Raw genomic sequence first — 23,269 nt, 5'->3', positions numbered from 1 at the left:
TAAAATGTTCAATTCTGTGTTATGTGTGTTGTACCAAAATAAGAAAAAATATAAATAATAGGAAATATTTATAGAGATAAAATGGATTCCTCCTTAATGTTAGTTATAGGGTATCAGTAGTTCAAACTGAGTTAGAATAACATAAATGCCATTTTTTTTTAAATTAAAGAAGCATTCCTTCACAAGTTTAAGGATATATAATAAAAAACGGTTCAGTTAAGTTCAGTTGCTCAGTCATGTCCTACTCTGCGACCCCATGGACTGCAGCATGCCAGGCCTCCCTGTCCATCACCAGCTCCCAAAGTTTATTCAAACTCATGTCCATTGAGTCAGTGATGCCATCCAACCATCTCATCCTCTGTTGCCATCTTCTCCCGCCTTCAATCTTTCCCAACATCAGGGTCTTTTCAAATGAATCAGTTCTTTGTATCAGGTGGCCAAAGAATTGGAGTTTCAGCTTCAGCATCAGTCCTTGCAATGAATATTCAAGACTGATTACCTTTAGGATGGACTGGTTGGATCTCTCAAGAGTCTTCTCCAACACCACAGTTCAAAAGCATCAATTCTTCGGTGCTCAGCTTTAAGTCCAACTCTCACATCCATACGTGACTACTGGAAAGACTATAGCTTTCACTAGACATATGTTTTATGGCAAAGTAATGTGTCTGTTTTTTAATAAGCTGTCTAGGTTGCTCATAACTTTTCTTCCAAGGAGTAAGCATCTTTTACTTACATGGCTGCAGTCACCATCTGCAGTGTTTTTAAAGCCCCCAAAAATAAAGTCTGTAACTGTTTCCACTGTTTCCCCATCTATTTGCCATGAAGTGATGGGACCAAATGCCATGATCTTAGTTTTCTGAATGTTGAGTTTTAAGCCAACTTTTCAATCTCTTCTTTCACTTTCATCAAAAGGGTCTTTAGTTCTTCACTTTCTGCGTAAGATTGGTGTCATCTGCATATCTGAGGTTATTGATATTTCTCCCGGCAATCTTGATTCCAGCTTGTGCTTCTCCAGCCCAGCGTCTCTCATGATGTACTCTGCATAGAAGTTAAATAAGCAGGGTGACAGTATGTAGCCTTGATGTACTCCTTTCCTGATTTGGAACCAGTCTGTTTTTCCATGTCCAGTTCTAACTGTTGCTTCCTGACCTGCATACAGATTTCTGAGGCTGTGAAAGTGCTGCACTCAATATGCCAGCACATTTAGAAAACAGCAATAGACCCAGGACTGGATAAAGCCAGTTTTCATTCCAATCCCAAAGAAAGGCAATGCCAAAGAATGCCCAAACTCCCACACAATTGCACTCATCTCACACGCTAGTAAAGTAATGCTCAAAATTCTCCAAGCCAGGGTTCACTGGTACATGTTCCATGTTCATGTTCAAGCTGGATTTAGAAAAGGCAGAGAAACCAGAGATCAAATTGCCAGTATCTGTTGGATCACTGAAAAAGCAAGAGAGTTCCAGAAAAACATCTACTTCTGCTTTATTGACTATGTCAAAGCTTTTGACTGTGTGGATCTCAACAAACTGTGGAAAATTCTTAGAGATGGGAATACCAAACCAATCACCTGACCTGCCTCCTGAGAAACATGGTGATGGCATTTAATAATTTCATGATTTTCAGGCTGTTGATCTACACAGTTCTTCAATCCGCAATAACATGTTTCTCCACTGTACATCATAGCCAGCAAATGAATGTCACTAAATATTCCTTCACTCAGTTAATTAGCTGTGTATAGGTCTTGGAAAGAAACACCTTTATGTAACTGGATGGGACACCGAAAATTCAGCATTTGTAGCAAGTAACTGATTCCATCAACAAGGTACTTTTTAAGCAAGTTGGATTTTCTTCTGAGCCATTCTCTCCTCAGAGAGAGGAGAATGGTCAGAGAATGACAATACTTGTAGAGTAGAGCTCCTCATCTCCAAGGAATACGTTCCAGGAGTTCATCCCCAAGGAAATTACAATGTTTTAGATGCACATTATTTTCTTTAAAATTTCTGGTTCTGAAAGAAAATTGATCAAATGTTTTCGTGCAGTATCTTCAAGAAAATCTTCATCTACTAGCTTGTTCTCCACAAAATATGTCCAAATAGCCTGTTTGTAAAGTTGTTGATTTGATGGATTTGAACATTCTTTGTCTTCTTCACATAAAAGTTTCCGTTTTTCTAGAAATGCAGAAGCCAGAATTAAAAAGTGATTGTCTTTGCCAGCAGCTTCGCTAAGTTATTGTATGTGGGCCTGAGCCAGGTCTCCAAGCTCCTCCACTCGCCTTACCACACTGGAGCCTGCAGCTGCCTTGACCACAACAGGCAGACACGCCCCTATTTTGTTCTTCTTGATGTGATGGTCAATGGGATTGTTTCTTCAACTTCTCTTCCCTGGTGACTTAGTCAGTAAAGAATCTGTCTGCAATGCTGGAGACCTGGGTTCAATCCCTGGGTCAGGAAGATCCCCTGGAGGAGGAAATGGTAACCCACCCCAGTGTTCTTGCCTGGAGAATTCCATGGACAGAGGAGCCTGGCGGGCTACAATCCATGGGGTCACAAAGAGTCAGACGTGACTGAGTGACTAATACACACCATCTGTGGTTAGTGTATTTTTTCACCTTTTCTTGACCCATATTATTTTAATTTTTTTAAAAATTTTATTGAAGTATAGTTGTTTTACAGTGTTGTTACTCTCAGGTGTACAGCCAACTGAATCAGTTATATATGTATCCACTTTTTTTTTTGTAGATTCTTTACCATATATGCCATTATAGAGTACTGAGTAGACTTCCCTGTGCTACACAATAGGTCCTTATTAGTTATCTATTTTGTATATAGTCATCTGTATGTGTCAATCCCAACCTCCCAGTTTATCCCTTCTACCTCTTATATGCTGGTAATTATATATTTGTTTTCTACATCTGTAACTCTATTTCTGTTTTAGATAAGCCCATTTTTACCATTTTTTAAGTGATACCATATCTTTGTCTTTCTGTCTGACATATTTCACTCAGTATGACCATCTCTAGGTTCATTCATGTTGCTGCAAATAGCATTATTTCTTTCTTTTTTATGACTGAGTAATATTCTATTGTATACTCGTGCTACTCCTCCTTTTTCCATTTTTCTATTGATAGACATTTAGGTTGCGTCCATGTCCTGACTAAATGCAAATAGTGCTGCAATGAAGATTGGAGTGCATGTGTCTTTTTGAATTATAGTTCCCTCTGGATATATGTGCAGGCGTGGGATTGCTGGATCATATGGTAGTTCTGTATTTTGTGTTTTAAGGAATCTCCAAACTCTTCTCCATAGTGGCTCTACCAATTTATTTCCCCCAGCAGTATAGGAGGGTTCCCTTTTCTTCACATCTTCTCCAGCATTTATCGTTTGTAGAGTTTTTTGATGACGGCCTTTCTGATGGATGTGAGGAGATACTTTGTTGTTTTGATTTTCATTTGTCTAATAATTAATGATGTTGAGCATCTTTTCATGTACTTTTTGGTCATCTGTAGGGCATCTTGCGGAGAAGGCAATGGCACCCCACTCCAGTACTTTTGCCTGGAAAATCCCATGGATGGAGGAGCCTGGTGGGCTGCAGTCCATGGGGTCGCTAGAGTCGGACAGGACTGAGCGACTTCCCTTTCACTTTTCACTTTCATGCATTGGAAAGGGAAATGGCAACCCACTCCAGTGTTCTTGCCTGGAGAATCCCAGGGACGGGGGAGCCTGGTGGGCTGCCATCTATGGGGTCGCACAGAGTTGGACACAACTGAAGCAACTTAGCAGTAGCAGCAGGGCATCTTTGGAGAAATATCTCTTTGGACCTTTTGCTCATTTTTTGATATTTTTCTATAGTGAGCTGCATGAGCTGTTCGTATATTTTTATATTAATCCCTTGTCAGTTGTTTCATTTGAAAATATTTTCTCCTATTCCGACGGCTGTTGTTAGGTCCTAGTTGTTTATTTTTGTTTGTATTTTCATCACTCCAGGGGATGGATTTAAAAAGATCTTGCTGCAGTTTATGTCAAAGTGTATTCTATGCTTTCCTCTAAGAGTTTTAGTGTCTGGCCTTGCATTTAGGTCTTCAATCTATTTTGAGTTTAGTTTCATGTATAGTGTTAAAGAGTATTCTAATTTCATTTTTTACACGTAGCTCTCCAGTTCCCCAGCAACACTTATTGAAGAGATGGTCTTTTCTCCATTGTATATTTTTACCTCCTTTGTCACACATTAGGTGACCCTAGGTGCATGAGTTTATCTCTGGACTTTCTATCTTGTTCCATCAATCCATAATTCTGTTTTTGTGTGAGCACCATAGTCTCTTGATGAATGTAGCTTTGTAATATAGTCTGAAGTCAAGAAGACTGATTCCTCCAGCTCCAATTTTTTTCCCAAGATTGCTTTAGCTTTTCAGGGTCTTTTGTGTTTCCATACATGTAAAGTTTTTTAATTCTACTTCTGTGAAAAATGCATTTAGTAATTTCACAGGGATTGCATTCACTCTGTAGATAGCTTTGAGTAGTATAGTCATTTTAACAATATTTATTCTTCCAATCCAGGAACGTGGTATATCTTTCGATTTGTTTGTGTCATTTTTATTTCTTTTATCAGTGTGTTCTAGTTTTCTGACTATGGGTCTTTTGCTTCCTTAGGTAGGTTTACTCCTAGGTAATTTGTTCTTTTTGATGTGATGGTAAATGGGATTGTTTCCTTAATTTCTCTTTATGATCTTTCATTGTTAGTGTGTTGGAATGCAAGAGATTTCTGTATGGTAATGTTGTGTTATGCAACTCTACCTAATTAATTGATGAACTCTAGTAGTTTTCTGATAGCATCCGTAGAAGTTTTTATGTAAAGTATCATGTTATCTGCTAACAGTGACAGTTTTACTTCTTCTTGTCCAGTTTGGAGTTATGTTCTTTCTCTTCGATGATTGTTACGACCAGGGAATGGACATTTTGTTGTACCCCTTAAAAGAAATGCTTTCAGTTTTTCCCCATTGAGCATGATGTTAGTTGTAGGTTTGTCTTATATGAGTTTTACTATGTTGAGGTAAAGGGCTTCCCTGATAACTCAGTTGGTAAAGAATCCACCTGAAATGCAGGAGACCCCGGTTTGATTCCTGGGTCAGGAAGATCTGCTAGAAAAAGCATAGGCCACCCATTCCAGTATTCTTGGGCTTCCTTTGTGGCTCTGGTAAAGAATCTACCTGCAGTGTGGGCGACCTGGGTTCTATCCCTGGGTGGGGAAGATCGCCTGGAGATGGGAACTGCTACCCACTCCGGTATTTTGTCCTGGAGAATTTGATGGACTGTATAGTCCATGGAGTCACAAAGAGTTGGGCATGACTGAGTGACTTTCACTTTCGTGTTGAGGTGTGTTACCTTTCTGCAGAGTTTTTATCATAAATGGGTGCTAGATTTTGTCAAAAGTTTCTTATGCATTTATGGAGATGATCATATAGTTTTTATTCTTCAGTTTGTTGTGCTGTATCACACTGATTGATTTGCAGATATTGAAAAATATCAGAGATATTGGGATAAGTTTCACTTGGTCATGGTATTTGATCCCTTAAGTGTATTGTTAAATTTGATTTGCTAGGATTTTGTTGAGCATTTTTGTGTCTGTGTTCATCAGTGATATTATTGACCTGGTATTTTCTTTTTCTGTGGCATCTTTGTCTGGTTTTGGTATTAAGGTGATGGTGGCCTCATAGAATGAGTTTGGGAGTGTTCCTTCCTCTGCAATTTTTGGAACAGTTTCAGGATAGGTACTAACTCTTCTCTAAATATTTGATAGAATTTGCCTATGAAGCCATCTGGTCCTGGATGTTGGCAATGTTATACCTGGTTCCTCTGCCTTTTCTAAATCCAGCTTGAACGTCTGGAAGTTCTTGGTTCATGTGCTGCTGAAGCCTAGCTTGAAGGATTTTGAGAATTACCTCACTAGCATGTGAAACAAGCACAATTGTGAGGTCATTTGAACATTCTTTGGCATTGCCCTTATTTAGGATTGGAAAGAAAACTGACCTTTTCCAGTCCTGTGGCCACGGCTGAGTTTTCCAGGTATGCTAGCATATTGAATGTGGCACTTTAACAGCATCATCCTTTAGGATTTGAAATAGCTCAACTGGAATTCCATCACCTCCACTAGCTTTGTTTGTAGTAATGCTTCCTAAGGTCCACTTGACTTCACACACCAGAAATACTGGCTCTAGGTGAGTGATCACACCATTGTGGTTATCTGGGTCATGAAGACCTTTTTTGTACAGTTCATCTATGTGTTCTTGCCACCTCTTCTTAATATCTTCTACTTCTTTTCAGTCCATACCATTTCTGTCCTTTATTGTGCCTATCTTTGCCTGAAATGTTCCCTTGGTATCTCTAATTTTCCTGAAGAGATCTCTAGTCTTTCCCATTCTATTGGTTTCTTCTCTTTCTTTGCATTGTTCACTTAAGACTTATCTGTGCTATTCTTTGGAACTCTGCATTCAGATGGGTATATCTTTCCATCTCTCCTTTGCCTTTCACTTCTCTTTTCTCAACTATTTGTAAGGCCTCCTCAGACAACCATTTTTCCTTGTTGAATTTCTTTTTCTTGGGGAAGGATTTGGTCACTGCCTTACGAACCTCCATCCACAGTTCTTCAGGCTCTCTGTCTACCAGATCTAATCCCTTGGATCTATTCGTCACTTCCACTGTACGATCATAAGGGATTTGATTAGGTCATACCTGAATGGCTTGGTGGTTTTTCCTACTTCCAGTTTGTGGCTAAAGGGTTTGATATATTAAGACTTGTCTTTGGGTATAGGATATTTTTTTCATAGGCTTAACATTTTTTGCCAATGGTTTTTAAGCAGTTAGTTGTGGTTTTGTAAGCTCACCTTTCTTAAGAAGAGGTGAGCTCATGTCTTTCTACTCCACCATCTTCTCTCCGTCCCTGTAATCTTCTATCAAGGAAGCACATTTCACCCTTCCTGGCACAGAACTATCTCAGTCCCCCAAGTCTACCTGTTAAAATCCTTGGGAAACACCTTAGGGATCAGCAGGCAAGCTGTCTGAGGTCACTAATAGGTGTATTCCTGCTCTGGTTTGTCATCTGTTGAATCTCACCTTGTTCTAAGGAAATAATGGGTCCCATTTTATTTAGTAAGTCTCTTCCTTTTGAAGCGGGGGACAGTCATTCTGACATATACAAAAATGAATGAGCAATAATATTAGGTAAAAGGAAATATTAATCACCTTAGATTTGTCTGTCCATTAACTCCCAACACAATACAGCCATAGTTGGAGACGTGGCCAGCCAGCCAAGTCAGAACAGAGCAGGCAGTTCCAGTGTTCATAAGGAATTCCATTCTCCTTCCTGCCACATCAAGAGTGACCCAAGGCTCTGCTGGAATGATAAGGATGGATTGAGTAGGGTTAGGCTGGGCACTTCAGGCCCCATCCATCCATGTGTAGGAACCTGAGAAATTTGGGAGGAACTGGAGCCAGTTAGGATTGTCCTTCTGGCATCTCACAGGAGGGCACATGGGACATCCCTCTTCCTAGTGCCCTCCTTTTGAGAGAAGGTGCACTGATTTTGGCCCAGGAGGCTTCTCCTCTGTTTTTTTTTTTTTTTTGGTCTTCTTAGCCTCTAGGGTCCCCTCAAGGTGATGGGTGAATTAGAGCAACCAAAAGTTTTGTTTTCTTTACAAATGTCCTATCCTGTTCTTATTTCCTCCGTCAAATCTCAGTTATTATAGACCTTGAGGAGCTCTTCTGCCAGGGTTGACATGAGGTTTGGGGCCCAGACTCAAGCTTTTTAAATTTTCTCCTGATGTCAGGAGCAGACTGGGTGATAAAATGCAGAGCCAGTGTCAGCCTCCCTTCTGCAGAATCAGGGTCTGTCTCAGTGTGCTTCCTGAATGCCCCTGTCACCTGGCTCATGAAGACTGCCTGGGTTTCATCTCTTTGCTGTGTAACTTAGCAGACCTTATCATAGTTTACCAGGTTCACCATACAAGTTTCATTATTTCTGATACACAAGTAATATAATGTCTCATACTAGCCTTGCGCACGTGGGTCTTCATAGTCCTGTTGTGGGTCATGATCTGGGATTGGGCCCCCCCTGTTTGATAAATCTGGTGGTGCAGATTTGTTGCCATTAGGCTATCTGCTTGTTCTCTGGCCTTCCTTGTATCCATTCGTATCACCTGAGGTGTAACCACGGGCAAGAATAATTGTGATGTCCTGTCAGGTCAGGAGGAACCTTAATCCAAAACTCATAATCCCATCCCTAAACTTGGGGTTCTCCCAAGAACCTGCCAAACCTATCCTTATAGATTCCTGTTCTCCCACTGGGAAAGGGACATGCAGTCTAGTACTTGCCCCATTTCTGTCAGCTATTTGTGGAACAGATAAAGGCTCTGTGAAGCAAAAGTGAGAACTAATTTTAAACCTGATTAGGGACAGCACTGGGATCTCTGATTTGGGAACTTCTGACTTGAAACGGTAAGGAAGGGGTGGGTCGAGAGGCTGTAAGTCGTGTTAAAGGGGAGTAAACAGGTTTCTGAGGAGGAGACTTGCTGAGCTAATGGCTGGTTAGCCACTGGAAGCAGTGATCTGTGACAAGTTCTGCCTCCCAGTCTTTTGAAGAAATGGAAAGAGAGGCTACACAAACACACAGTAGGAATTTCTTAGACTGGGGTCTTGTTATTGTTGTTTCGTAGCTAAAAGTCATGTGTGACTCTTTTGCGACCCCGTGGACTGTAACCTGCCAGGCTCCTCTGTCCAGGGTATTTCTCAGGCAAGACCACTGGAATGGGTTGCTTATGCATTTTCCATATTTACATATAAATCTGAGGTCTGACAACTAGAGATCCTGGCGGGGATGGAGGGAGCCCTCGAGACTAGAGTAACAAAACCAAAGAGGAAGATGGCAAAGGAGATCATAGAATTCCCTTCCTCAGAGTTGGTGACACAAAACAGAAAGATGTTAGGGGTCATGAAGAGGGTGACCCAGTATGGAGTGTCCAAATGCAAGGGACAGGAGTGTAGGTTTGGAGACCAAGGGAGAGTCAGAGGGAGAGTCAGAGAGAGAATGAGATTACCATTTAAACCACCCCTCTGTGGGTACCTATGCAGGCACTTCCAATTTTCTGAAAGGCCAGGAACCAACCATTTCACACAGAAAAGTCTAACTGCTTCAGCCTGTTTCTGATACAACTACTTTTGGTGATGGGGTAGGGGGGATCTTGGGAGGAATGAGAATTTTGTGATGATTGGACTTATAGCCACTACTTGATAATGAGTGTTGAACCTCTATCACTCTTAAATCTCCCATGAGGGAGAGGCCGCTGGGCCAAGATCTTTACAGTATGAGGTGAGCCTCTCTCACTTCTGCTTGTCACCTGCCATTGTGAGCTGTTGTCAATCAAGGAAGCCTAGTGTCACATCCACTTTCTCGGAAGGAGAGGACAGGAAAAGAAGTAGAGATGAAGAGAGGGGAAAGGACCAAGGGGAAGGCACAAATGGTGCCTGGATGAGAGTTCTGGGGCCTGATGGCAGGCTTACCAAATGCAGTGAAACTGAGGCAAAAGGTTTAGGTGGCCACTTGTCAGCTGAGAAGAAGCTGTATTTGTCAGTCCTTAAATGCTGGAAAAGAAATGAAAAAAGCAAAATGGCTGTCTGGGGAGGCCTTACAAGTAGCTGTGAAAAGAAGAGAAGCAAAAAGCAAAGGAGAAAAGGAAAGATATAAGCATCTGAATGCAGAGTTCCAAAGAATAGCAAGAAGAGATAAGAAAGCCTTCCTCAGCGATCAATGCAAAGAAATAGAGGAAAACAACAGAATGGGAAAGACTAGAGATCTCTTCAAGAAAATTAGAGATACCAAAGGGAACATTTCATGCGAAGATGGGCTTGATAAAGGACAGAAATGGTATGGACCTAATAGAAGCAGAAGATATTAAGAAGAGATGGCAAGAATACACAGAAGAACTGTACAAAAAAGAGCTTCACGACCCAGGTAATCACGATGGTGTGATCACTGACCTAGAGCCAGACATCCTGGAATGTGAAGTCAGTTGGGCCTTAGAAAGCATCACTATGAACAAAGCTAGTGGAAGTGATGGAATTCCAGTTGAGCTATTTCATACCCTAAAAGATGAGATGATGCTGTGAAAGTGCAGCACTCAATATGCCAGCAAATTTGGAAAACTCAGCAGTGGCCACAGGACTGGAAAAGCTCAGTTTTCATTCCAATCCCAAAGAAAGGCAATGCCAAAGAATGCTCAAACTACCGCACAAGTGCACTGATCTCACATGCTAGTAAAGTAATGCTCAAAATTCTCCAAGCCAGGCTTCAGCAATACGTGAACTGTGAACTTCCAGATGTTCAAGCTGGTTTTAGAAAAGGCAGAGGAACCAGAGACCAAATTGCCAATATCCGCTGGATCATGGAAAAAGCAAGAGAGTTCCAGAAAAGCATCTATTTCTGCCTTATTGACTATGCCAAAGCCTTTGACTGTGTGGATCACAATAAACTGTGGAAAATTCTGAAAGAGATGGGAATACCAGACCACCTGATCTGCCTCTTGAGAAATTTGTATGCAGGTCAGGAAGCAACAGTTACAACTGGACATGGAACAACAGACTGGTTCCAAATAGGAAAAGGAGTACATCAAGGCTGTATATTGTCACCCTGCTTATTTAACTTCTATGCAGAGTACATCATGAGAAATGCTGGGCTGGAAGAAGTGCAAGCTGGAATCAAGATTGCCGGGAGAAATCTCAACAACCTCGGATATGCAGATGACACCACCCTTATGACAGAAAGTGAAGAGGAACTAAAAAGCCTCTTGATGAAAGTGAAAAAGGAGAGTGAAAAAGTTGGCTTAAAACTCATCATTCATAAAACTAAGATCATGGCGTTTGGTCCCATTACTTCATGGGAAATAGATGGGGAAAATAGATAAAGTCTGACAGTGTCAGACTTTATTTTTGGGGGCTCCAAAATCACTGCAGATGGTGACTGCAAGCCATGAAATTAAAAGACACTTACTCCTTGGAAGAAAAGTTATGACCAACCTAGATAGCATATTGAAAAGCAGAGACATTACTTTGTCAACAAAGGTCCATCTAGTCAAGGCTATGGTTTTTCCAGTGGTCATGTATGGATGTGAGAGTTGGACTGTGAACAAAGCTGAGCGCCAAAGAATGGATGCTTTTGAACTGTGGTGTTGGAGAAGACTCTTGAGAGTCCCTTGGACTGCAAGGAGATCCAACCAGTCCATTCTGAAGGAGATCAGCCCTGGGATTTCTTTGGAAGGAATGATGCTAAAGCTGAAACTCCAGTACTTTGGCCACCTGATGTGAAGAGTTGACTCATTGGAAAAGACTCTGATGCTGGGAGGGATTGGGGGCAGGAGGAGAAGGGGATGACAGAGGATGAGATGGCTGGATGGCATCACTGACTCGATGGACGTGAGTCTGAGTGAACTCCGGGAGTTGGTGATGGACAGGGAGGCCTGGCATGCTGCAATTCATGGTGTTGCAAAGAGTCGGACATGGCTGAGCGTCTGAACTGAACTGACTGAAATGCCTAGGTCCCCCCAACGAAGGGCAAGATAAACAGAAGCTCCATGGGCATCCCTTAGTGGTCACTAAACATGGTACTGACCTAGGTCCTTGAACTTTTTAATAAATAGACGTTGGTAAAAGGCCAGCAAGGACTTCAGGCAGGACATTATTAGATCCATGCTGCAGCATGGGAAAACAAAAACAAGAAGTTTTGTTCTTGCTCATTCCCCAAGAGGAGGTTAGCTAGCTCCTTAAAGAGAGTAATGCCAGGAGTCGATCAGTGGATTGGGCAGGAGGTATAGCTTGGGTGGTCTGTCCACCACTTTGGCGGTCCTATGTTCAGGGATCATGCACAGTAGCCTGCTTTTGCTCCACACTTCAAAAAATGATGGTTGGCGTGTGGCCTTTTTGTTCAGAATTGCCCCAGCTGCACTTGTGTGCAATTATTTTTAGTCCTTTATAGTTCGTTTGTATTCCGTTGTTTGAGGAGAGGTTTATCCAGTTCGACCGTCCTGGAGAGAGTCCAGGTCCCAGACCATCTCACAGTCTTGATAATTCTGTATAGTTTCCTATATTTATTGTAGATAAAATACTTTAGCATCATCTTGTACATTTTCTATTCCAAATTTGACTTAGACAATTCTCAAAGAAATAGTGGCCCCCCCTTTTTTTTTTCTTTTTCTTCGTGTTTAAGGATTTAAAAATCTTTAATTTAAAAATCTTCGTGTTTAAAAATCTGGGTTCAAGTGTCTACAGTGTTTTATTTTTAAGAGATGTAATGAGTTCGTAAAAGCTTTAAATCTGTTAATACACACTAGTAAACAATTACAATATGAAAATTGAAGCTAACATCCCCCAGAGTGGACTCAGTCTTGATTTTCCATCATGATAAGAAATTGAGACCATTGAAAATTGACCCTTGATATTCTACAGGAAATTCTGACTTCATTTTTCTAACCCCTTCCAACTTCACTAATTTGACTAAAAAGAGTGAATTATGGGAGGAAAATAAAGATATATTGAACACATACACAAAGTATGCAACTTCACTAAAACATTCTACCTTTTTCAAGCTCAGATATTTTTCTAATTCCAGAAAATCTCTGCTGGTAGGAAATAAATTGATTTAACATCCATTGACTCAAGAAAAAAATTATTTTCAGACTAGAAGAGATCATCTTACTGATCTCTTCTGAATTTTATAGATAAGGAAACTTGCAAAACTGGATTAATTGATTTTTCTCAGTGAAAGTGATAGAGCTCACAGTTAAAGAGAGTGTCATATTGCTCCTTTAGTTTCCACATACCACACAGACTCATATTATTTCTTTAACTTATGTTCAAGTGTAGTTGACTTACAATATCATGTTAGCGACACATATAAAGCAAAGTGATTCAGCTATACATACATATATATATATATGTTTGTGTATATATTGTGTATATATATACACACATACATATAATACACATATATACACACTTTCTCAGATTTTTTCTATTACAGGTTATTACAGTATATTGAGTATAGTTCAATGTGCCATGCAGTAAATTCCTTTTGTTTACCTGTTATATATATGTAGTGGTCTGTATTTCCTAATCCCATACTCCTAATTTATCCCAGCATTCCTTTCCTCTTTAGAAACCATGTGTGTTTTCTATCTCTGAGTCTGTTTTGTTTTGGATATAGATTCATTGTATTGCTTTTTAGATTCCACATATAACTGATATCATATAATATTTGCATGGTAATCTCTGCATCCACCCATGTTGTTGCAAATGGCAGTATTTCATACTTTTTTAAGGCTGACTAAAACTCCATTGTACACATATGTCACTTCTTTATGCATTCATCTGTCAATGGACACTTGCCTTGCTTCCATGTCTTGGCTATTGTAAATAGTGCTGCAGTGAACATTGGGGTGTGTGTATCTTTTAAAGTTAGAATTTTCATCTTTTCCAGATATATCCCAGGAGTGGGGATGCTGTATCATATATTAGCTTTATTTTTAGTTTTTTTAAGGAACCTCCATACCGTTCTCCATAGTAGCTATACCAGTTTACATTCCCATCCACAGTTTAGGAGGGTTCCCTTTTCTACACACCATCTCCAGCATTTATTATTTGTAGACTTTTGAAGATAGCCATTTTAACCAGTTTCAGGTGATACCTCATCATAGTTTTAAATTTGCACATCTGTAGTTAGTAGCAATGTTGAGCATCTTTTCATGTGTCTCTTGGCCATTTGTATGTCTTCTTTGAAAAAGTCTGTCCAGGTCTTTGCCCCCCCCCTCTTTTTTTTATTTGATTGGGTTGTTTGTTTGCTTGTTTAATATTGAGCCATATGAGCTGTTTGTATACTTTGGAAATTAACCCCTTGTAGTCATATTGTTTGGGAGAAGGCAATGGCACCCCGCTCTAGCACTCTTGCCTGGAAAATCCCATGGACCGAGGAGCCTGGTAGGCTGCAGTCCATGGGGTCACTAAGAGTCGGACATGACTGAGCGACTTCACTTTCACTTTTCACTTTCATGCATTGGAGAAGGAAATGGCAACCCACTGCAGTACTCCTGCCTGGAAAATCCCATGGATGGAGGAGCCTGGTAGGCTCCAATCCATGGGGTCACTGAGGGTTGGACACGACTGAGCAACTTCACTTTCACTTTCCACTTTCATGCATTGGAGAAGGAAATGGCAACCCACTCCAGTGTTCTTGTCTGGAGAATCACAGGGATGGGGGAGCCTGGTGGGCTGCCATCTATGGCGTCGCACAGAGTCGGACACGACTGAAGCGACTTTGCAGCAGCAGCAGCAGCAGTCATATTGTTTGCAAATATTTTCTCCCAGTCTGTAGATTGTCTTTTTGTTTATGGTTTCCTTTACTGCACAAAAGCTTGTGCTTGATTAGCTCCCATTTGTTTACTTTTGCTTTTATTTATTTTGCCTTGGGAAACGGATCAAAGAAAAAATTACTACAATTCTGGCCAAGAATGTTTTGCCTCTGTTCTCTTTTAGGAGTTTGTGCCTTTTATTTAGCCCTTTAAAATATTTTTAATTTATTTTTGTATATGGTGTGATAGTAATGTGAAAGTGAAGGTCGCTCAGTCATGTCTGACTCTTTGTGACCCCATAGACTATACAGTCCATGGAATTCTCTAGGCCAGAGTACTGGAGTGGGTAGCCTATCCCTTCTTCAGGAGATCTTCCTGACCCAGGAATTGAACCTGGGTCTCCTGCATTGCAGGCAGATTCTTTACCAACTGAGCTATCAGGGAATCCTGGTGTATGGTGTGAGGGGTATTCTAATTTCATTGATTTTCATGAGACAGTCCAGCTTTCCCTACACCACTTGCTGAAAGACTGTCTTTTCTCCATTGTTTATTCTTGTGTTCTTTGCAAAGATTAACTGATTATAAGTGTGGGGTTTATTTCTGGTCTCTGTTCTGTTCCATTTGTATGTCTATTTTTGTGCCAATAAAACACTATTTTGATTACTGTAGCTTTGCCCTATTGTCTGAAGTGTGGGGGGGCGGTGGTTATGTCTCCAGCTTTTTCTGAAGGAAACTGGAGAGTTATGTCTACTGTTCTTTTTTCTTAGGATTATTTTGATAATTCTGGTCTTTTGTGGTTCTGTTTAAATTTTATGATTATTTGTTCAAATTCTGTGGAAAATGTTTTAGGTAATTTGATAGGGATCACATTAAATCTGTAGACTATGTTGGGTTGTATGGCCATTTTAACAGTATTATTTCTTCTAATTCAAAAGCATGGAATATCTTTCCATTTCCTTGAATCTTCTATAATTTTCTATACCAGTGTTTTATAGTTCTCAGTTTATAGGTCTTTTACATCCTTGGTTAGGCTATTCATAGGTATTTTTTTGATGTGGTTTTAAATGGGTTTTTTTTTTTACTTTGATATTTGATTGTTAGTGTAATGAAATGCAACAAATTTCTGTATATTAATCTTGCATTAATCTACCTTACTGAATTCATTTCTCACTTCTAATAATTTTAGTGTGGGGAATTTAGGATTTTCTATATAGAGTATCATGTCATCTACATATAATGACAATTTTACCTCTTCCATTCTAATTTGATTACTTTTTATTTCTTATCTGATCACTTGGCTAGGACTTCCAATACTATGTTGAATAGACATGGTGAGAGTCAGCTTCCTTGTTTTGTTCCAGAATTTAGTGGAAAGGCTTTCAACTTTTCACCACTGAGTATTATATTGACTGTGGGTTTATCATAAATGGCTTTATTATGTCGAGATGTGTTCACTCTCTACCCAATTTGATGAGGGCTTTTTTAATCATAGTCTCACATTTTCTTTATCTATTGAGATCATTATATGGGTTTTTTTTTCTCCTCTTGACGTGGGATATCACTTTAATTCACATGTGAGGAACCATCCTTTCAACCTGGAATGAATTCAACTTGACTATAGTGTATTATGATCCTTTCTGTGTGTTGTTGGTTTCAGTTTGCTAATATTTTATTGGATACTTGCATCTATATTCATCAAAATTTGGTTTTGATAGGGTGATGGTAGCATCATAGCGTGACTTTGGGAGTGTTCCCTACTCTTCAGTCTTTTGGAAGAGTTTGAGAAGGATCAGTGTTAGGTCTTCTTTGTATGTTTGGTAGAATTCCCCAGTGAAGCCATCTGGTCTTGAACTTTTGTATACAAGGAGCTGGGGTGGGGGTGGTTGGTTTGGTTGATTTTTTGCAGATCAGGTTTTACTTCTAGTGATTGATCTGTTCAAATTATCTGTTTATTGACTCAATTTGAAAGACTGTATGTTTCTGAAACATATCCATTTCTTCTAGGTTCTTCAACTCACTGGCCTATAATTCTTCACAGTATTTTCTTATGATTTTCTTTTTTTATTTCTGAAGTATTTACTATGCCTCATCATTCATTTCCTGTGTATTTGGATCCTCTCTCTTTTCTTCTTTTCTCTGTTTTCTCTTTTAGCCTAGCTAAGTGTTTGTCAATTTGTCCTTTCAAAAATTAGCTCTTGGTTTTATTGATCTTTACTATTGTTCTTTTAATCTCTGTGTTATTCATTTCCTCTCTGATCTTTATTATTTTCTTCCTTCTGCTGAATCTGGTTTTTGTTTGTTCATTTGCTAATTCTTATAGGTGTTAGGATATGGTTGTTTGCGTGTTTGTTTTTTTTTTAATTTATTGGGAAAGGCCTGTATCACTATGAATATTCCTCTTAGAACTGTTTTTTAATGCATAGATTTTTGTAAAGTTTTGTTTTCATTGTTTTTTGTCTCTGAGTATTTTATGATTTCTTCTTTGATTTCATCAATGACCCATTGGTTTTTTACTATCATGTTTTTTAGCCTCCATACAATCAGATTTTTTTCCTTGTTTCTCTTTCTGTAGTTGGTTTTTAATTTCATACAATTGTGATCAGAAAAGATGATTGAAATAACTTCTGTTCTCTTAAATTTGTTGAGGCTTGTTTTGTATAGTAGTGTGTGGTCTGTGCTAGAGAATATTCAATGAGCACTTGAAAAGCATGTGTATTCTGTTGTCTTTGGATGTAGTGTCCAGCAGATATCAAGTAAGTCAAACGCTTCTATTGTTATTTATCACCCCTATTGCCTTATTGACATTCTGTCTGGAATATCTGTTCACTGATGTCAGTGTGGTGACAAAGTCTCCATCATTACTGTGTTCCTGTCAGTTTCTTATTCTCTGTCTCTTAGGATGTTTTATATCTTTAGGTGCTTCTGAATTATGTGCCTATGTGTTAACAAGCATACTGTCCTCTTCTTGTATTGATCTTTTTACCATTACAGAGCGGCCTTCTTTGTCTGTTTTTGGACTTTGATTTAAGTCTGTTTTGTCTGTTTGAATATTACTACTCCCACTTTTGTGTCATTTCTGTTTGCAAGAAATATCTTTTTCCATCATCTCACTTTCAATTTGTGTGTGTCTTTCACCAGAAATGGAGTCTACTCTAGGGCAGCATATTATAGGTACTTGCTTTGCTATTCAGTCTTCCACTCTCTGTCTTTTGATTGAAGCATTGTGTCCATTATATGCTTAACTTCCTTTTTTTTTTTTTTTCTTTGATGTGATTCTGTTTATGTTTTTGATTTGTGGTGGTGGTTGTTCAGTCGCCCAGTCATGTCAGCTCTTTTCAATACCATGGACTGCAGCACTTCCCTGTCCCTCACCATCTCCTGGAGTTTGCCCAGGTTTGTGTCCATTGTATTGGTGATGTCATCCAGCCATCTCATCCTCTGACGCCTTCTCCTCGTCCTGCCCTCAATCCTTCCCAGCATTAGGGACTTTTCTAATGAGTTGGCTCTTCACATCAGGTGACCAAAATACTGGAGCTTCAATTTCAGCATCAGTCCTTCCAATGAGTATTCAGGGTTGGTTTCCTTAAAGAGTGACTATTTTGCTCTCCTTGCTGTCCAAGGGGTGCTCATGAGTCTTCTCCAGCACCACAATTCAAAGGCATCAATTCTTGCACTCTGTCTTCTTGACAGTCCAGCTCTCAAAACCATATGTGACCACTGAGACCTTTGTTGGCAGAGTGATGTCTTTGCTTTCCAACACCATGTCTTGGTTTGCCATAGCTTTCCTGCTAAGAAGGAATCATCTGATTTCATGGCTGCAGTCACCATCCACAGTGATTTTAGGGCCCCAAAAGAGAAAATCTGTCACTGCATCCACCTTTTCCCCTTCTAATTTGCCATGAAGTAATGAGACCTGATGCCATGATGTTAGTTGTTTCAATATTTAGTTTTAAGCCGGCTTTTTCACTGTCCTCCTTCACTCTCATCAAGAGGTTCTTTAGTTCCTCTTCGCTTTCTGCCTTTAGAGTGGTATCATTCACATATCTGAGGTTTTGCTGTTTCTCCCATCTATCTTGATTCCAGCTTGTAACTCATTCAGCCTGGCATTTCTCATGATGTGCTCAGCATATAGGTTAAACAAACAGGGTGACAGCAGACAGCCCTGTCGTACTCCTTTCTCAGTCTTGAGCCAGTCAGTTGTTCCATACAGAGTTCTAACTGTTGGATTTGTGGTTACCCATAGCTTTATCTCAGAGAAGGCACTGGCACCCCACTCCAGTACTCTTGCCTGGCAAATCCCATGGACAGAGGAGCCTGGTAGGCTGCAGTCCATGGGGTCGCTAAGAGTCGGACACGACTGAGCAACTTCATTTTCACTTTCACTTTTCTCTTTCACGCATTGGAGAAGGAAATGGCAACCCACTCCAGTATTCTTGCCTGGAGAATCCCAGGGACAGGGGAGCCTGGTGGGCTGCCATCTATGGGGTTGCACAGAGTTGGACACAACTGAAGCGACTTAGCAGTATAGCTTTATCTACCAGCTTTAGACTGATAGTCATATAAGTTCAAATACATTCTGTAAAATCTACAGTTTTTACTTTTCTCTCCCAATTTTTTTAATTTTGATCTCCTGTTTTACATCTTTTTGCCATTAATTGTACTTGTCTCTTTTACACAATTCTGACTGTTTTATTAATCTGTATACTGATTTAAGTGATCATCAGTCCTTTTATATATTTGCCTTTCATATTATGTTTTTCTTTTTCATATAGATTCTTATTTCTCTATTTAGGGTAGATCTTTAGGTGTTGTTTTTAGATTGGATTAAGTATTATATTCTTTTAGTTTTTTCTTGTCTGAGAAATTCTTAGTTTCTGCTTCTATTCTAAATGATAATCTTACTGAGTAGAGTATCCTAGATTTCAGGTTTTCCACTTTCATGACTTTGAATATCTTTCTTTTCTGTGAAGTTTCTACAGAGAAATCAACTGATAGCCTTATGGAGGTTTCCTTGTAAGTAACTCTTTTTTTTTTTTTTTAAACTTTACAATATTGTATTAGTTTTGCAAAATATCGAAATGAATCCTCCACAGGTATACATGTGTTCCCCATCCTGAACCCTCCTCCCTCCTCCCTCCCCATACCATCCCTCTGGGTCGTCCCAGTGCACCAGCCCCAAGCATCCAGTAGTAACTCTTTATTTCTCTTTCTGCGTTAAGAATCCTCTAATTATCTTTAACTTTGCCGTTTTAATTATGATATGTCTTGGTGTGAGTCTTTTTCATCTTTGGGACCCTCTGTGCTTCCTGTTCCTGGATATATGTTTCCTTCTTTAGGTTTGGGAAGTTTTCAGTCATAAGTTCTTCAAATACATTTATGATCCCCTTTTCTTTTTCTCTTCCTTCTGGAATACCTATTTGAGTACCTTACCATGCATTATATTATTAAGTATCTCATAGAATCTCATGTGTTGCTTTCATTTTTTATCTGTCTAATTGGATGATTTCCATTATTCTGTTTGCCAGATGATTATTCATTCTTCATTATTTAGTGTACTATTCGTTGCCTTTAGCTTGTTTTTTATTTTGGCAATTGAGTTGTCTAATTTTAATTTGCTCCTCCTTATAGTTTCTAGTTCCTTGTTACAGTGATCTGCATTTCTTTTTATAATCATTCTTAATTACTTTAGCATCTTTATTACCTGCTGTTTGAAATCGGGGTCTGGTAGACTGGTGTGGTCTGTTTCATTTTTTGTTCTTTCAGGGGGTTTCTCTTGTTCTTTTAGTTGGTAGTAGTTCCTCTGCTTTTTCATTTTATTTAAATTTCTCTTACTCTGAATTTAGGAGAAACGGTTATCTACTGTGGCCTCTAAGGGCTGTTTTTATGTGGGAGCTTCCTGATGTAGACTGTGTGGTGAGTCCAGTATTTTTGGTGCCGGTGCCCTTTGTTGTAGATGCCTGCCATGCCTTTCATCAGAATGTCCTGGCCATTATCCCCTTGATAGGGGTGTGTTTGGTGTTGTGGTGATGAGAGCCTACACTGGATGTTGGTGGTGTCTTCACTTTGCTCTCTGGCCGTTCACAGCCGTGTTGATGCAGGGTCTGCTCCCTGGTTGTTGGAGTAGAAGCCCTAGATCCAGCTCTAAGCTGTAGTGTGAGGTAGGAAGAACTGAATCAGTACTTCTGTAAAAACAGCCACTGCCTTTTCCTTCTCAGGAGCTGTCACCAGGATACTACCTGCCACCCATTGTGTGCACCCACGAATCCCATTGCTGCTGGCTCCACACCTTTCCCTGTTGTAGAATCGCTGACAGTTGGCTGGGCCATCAGTCCCACTCCTGGCAAGTCTAGGCTCTCCATTTCTGCAGCCACGGGAGCTGTACCTCATTGTGAGGCTGTTGACAGAAGGGCTCCCATGGCAGATGCATCCCCCACCCTCTGCATGATAATAATGGGACTCCTCTGGTGGGCCCTCACTCCATCCCATGCAAGTAGATGATAGCTGCCTGTACATTCTAGGCCCTTCAGGCTGTCTGCATGTAGCCACACCAAGTCCTCTCCCCAGTTCTGTGCACTGAAGCCTGAGTTTAAGCACTCAGGTACCACACACACCAGCAGGAATGCCAGTGAAGGAGTTTCCCAGAGCAAGGGAACCTTCCCTCTTTCACAGCTCACTCCCAAGGGTACAGGTCCCATTTGATTCCATTTTTTTCCCTTTTGTTCAACCCAGTTACATGGGGATCTTTCTTGTAGCTTTGGTTATATAAGAAATCTTTTGTAGTTTTCAGTTGGCTTTCTGTGAAAATTGTTCCACATATAGAGGTATTTTTGTTTCTCGGGGGCAGTGAGCTCCATGTCCGTCTGTTCTGCCACTTTGATCTTCTCCACTATTTTTTTTTCCCTTGCTTTTAAATTTTGACTCTCATGATATCCTTTATGCTATATGGATGTAAAACAAAACAAAAAAACATATTTTTTCAGAGAGTATAATTACTAATAGAGGGAAAATGTAATTGGCAGTTATTGGTGGACTAAGTATTTGAAATAGGTGTGTTTGAGTCAACTAATTTCTAAATGTTTAACCTTCAGATTTTTCAAATAAAACTTTAAATGATCCCTCAGACTTTAAAAACAACTCTGAAAGACATTTTTGTAACTATTAACCTTTGGAGATTATCTGGACAGAATTTTCTTCTCCAATCATGTTAAAATCACTATAAAATTTTTCAGTATTATGACAACTCTTAAATGGAGAAACTCAACGCTTTCTGTTTTTTGTTTCTGAAACTTTAATTATAGTTAGCCTCCTATCCGGACAGAAGGAATACTTTTTGTCCATTGGTTTTAACTTTTTCAGTGGCAGAAAACTGCTTCAAGGCCTGTCAATTCATATTGATGTGCCTACTCATTTTCTCCTGTCACCAGAAGATACTACTTGATCCCCTGTCAGCACTTTAGCCTCCTTTCCATTCAACATATAGTTAGCTAGGAGATAGGACAGAACGATATAGATGCATGAAATTCTACAACACATGCATTTGAACTGGTTTTTAAGAGAATATTTTTGCTGCCTAGTAAATCAAATGTATAAAGCAATCTCTGTTCCATAGTTAACATAATACGCTGATACCACCATGTATCAGAAAATAAAAGGGCAAATACTTTCTGTCAATCATTAGACCTTTTACCAAGTTTACTTAAGTCCTTAACAACAGTACCCATGTAAGGGCAAGGTGCTGAGCCTTGGGGAAGAGTACTGTTATAGATAATGCCAAGTACTGAAAAGAACACATTAAAATAGAGGTAATTTATTACATTTCGAAATTCAGCCCTTTTTCTACATTTGTAGTTTTTTCCACTTTAAAAAGAGAGTCTTTTTACATATTTATAATACATATCTTTTCTCTAACTTCTAACATGTGAGGGATATAATTACAGGTTGTCATAAAAAATGCTATCGGTGTTTGAAATGGATTAATTAAATGCCACCGCTATAATTGTATTTTAAAAATATTTTTATGTACAGCAATTTAAATTGTGAATGTTTGATTTATTCTGGACTACTTTTTATCATTTTTGAAATATATTGTTATGTGGTATCAGAACCAGTAATCTTTTTTATATTAAAGCATATTTTGTATTTTCCTGTTTTTATTGCAGATGTGAGTTAATGGAACTCACTAATAGGATGAAGTAAATCAAACTGGTCAAAATCACAAAATATATTTTTTCTATATCCTGATTAATTTATATAGTTTTTGAATAGATTTTCACTGAAAACATGTTTTTTTTCTTCAAAATAGCTACACAAAAATTTACATAATATGGACAATTTAAGTGTCTGCATCATTTTGAAGTTGAATCTACAAGGCACTGAAATAATTAACTCAAAAAGCAAGACAACATAAATAAAGCAATAAATAATAGACTGGAAAACATTCCTGAAAAAATATACTATTTGTGAAAGATAATTCACGAAAATAATTGGTCAACTTGCCCAATATGAGACAAAGCTTAAAGTGGATCTGTACTGACACATAAAAGTTTAAAAAAACAATGATTTTGGTGGTCAGTTTCCAAAGTCTGTTATTCGTAGTCAGTAAAAGTCATCTAGGGAAAATATATCTTCTTTCAACTATTGTTACTACATCAGCATCTTGGACAAAACACTTTCAGCAAAAGTATTTGTATGTTTTTCCTTTGGAGAAATAATATTGTTCTATTTGTTTTACTCAGAGTCTATCTAAAGATCAGTTTACTATATTAGAATTTTACTGGGGTGTTCATGGGAACTGTGACAGTCCTTTTATTTTCCTTTACTCTTCTGAAAGATATGCACTCTTTCTGATCTTTCAGTAAATTTTATAGAAATTTTAATATGCCT

The 23,269-nt window shown here is 39.1% G+C and overlaps 1 protein-coding gene across 1 annotated transcript; it reads right to left on the bottom strand.

Annotated features, from left to right (window-relative positions):
* Nucleotides 1-655: 655 nt before the first annotated feature.
* LOC100138454 (RAB7A-interacting MON1-CCZ1 complex subunit 1) lies at nucleotides 656-20,745 on the bottom strand. The gene is given in 4 exon segments (XM_059879225.1): nucleotides 656-1,998; nucleotides 2,001-2,340; nucleotides 20,088-20,219; nucleotides 20,623-20,745. Coding segments are annotated over 4 exon segments (1,101 nt in total). The 3' UTR covers nucleotides 656-1,492.
* Between the last annotated feature and the right edge of the window lie 2,524 nt (nucleotides 20,746-23,269).

The sequence above is a fragment of the Bos taurus genome, chromosome 21 (genome assembly GCF_002263795.3).
Source record: "Bos taurus isolate L1 Dominette 01449 registration number 42190680 breed Hereford chromosome 21, ARS-UCD2.0, whole genome shotgun sequence".
Lineage (NCBI taxonomy): Eukaryota > Metazoa > Chordata > Mammalia > Artiodactyla > Bovidae > Bos > Bos taurus.
This window is presented reverse-complemented; position numbering and strand designations above follow the sequence as displayed.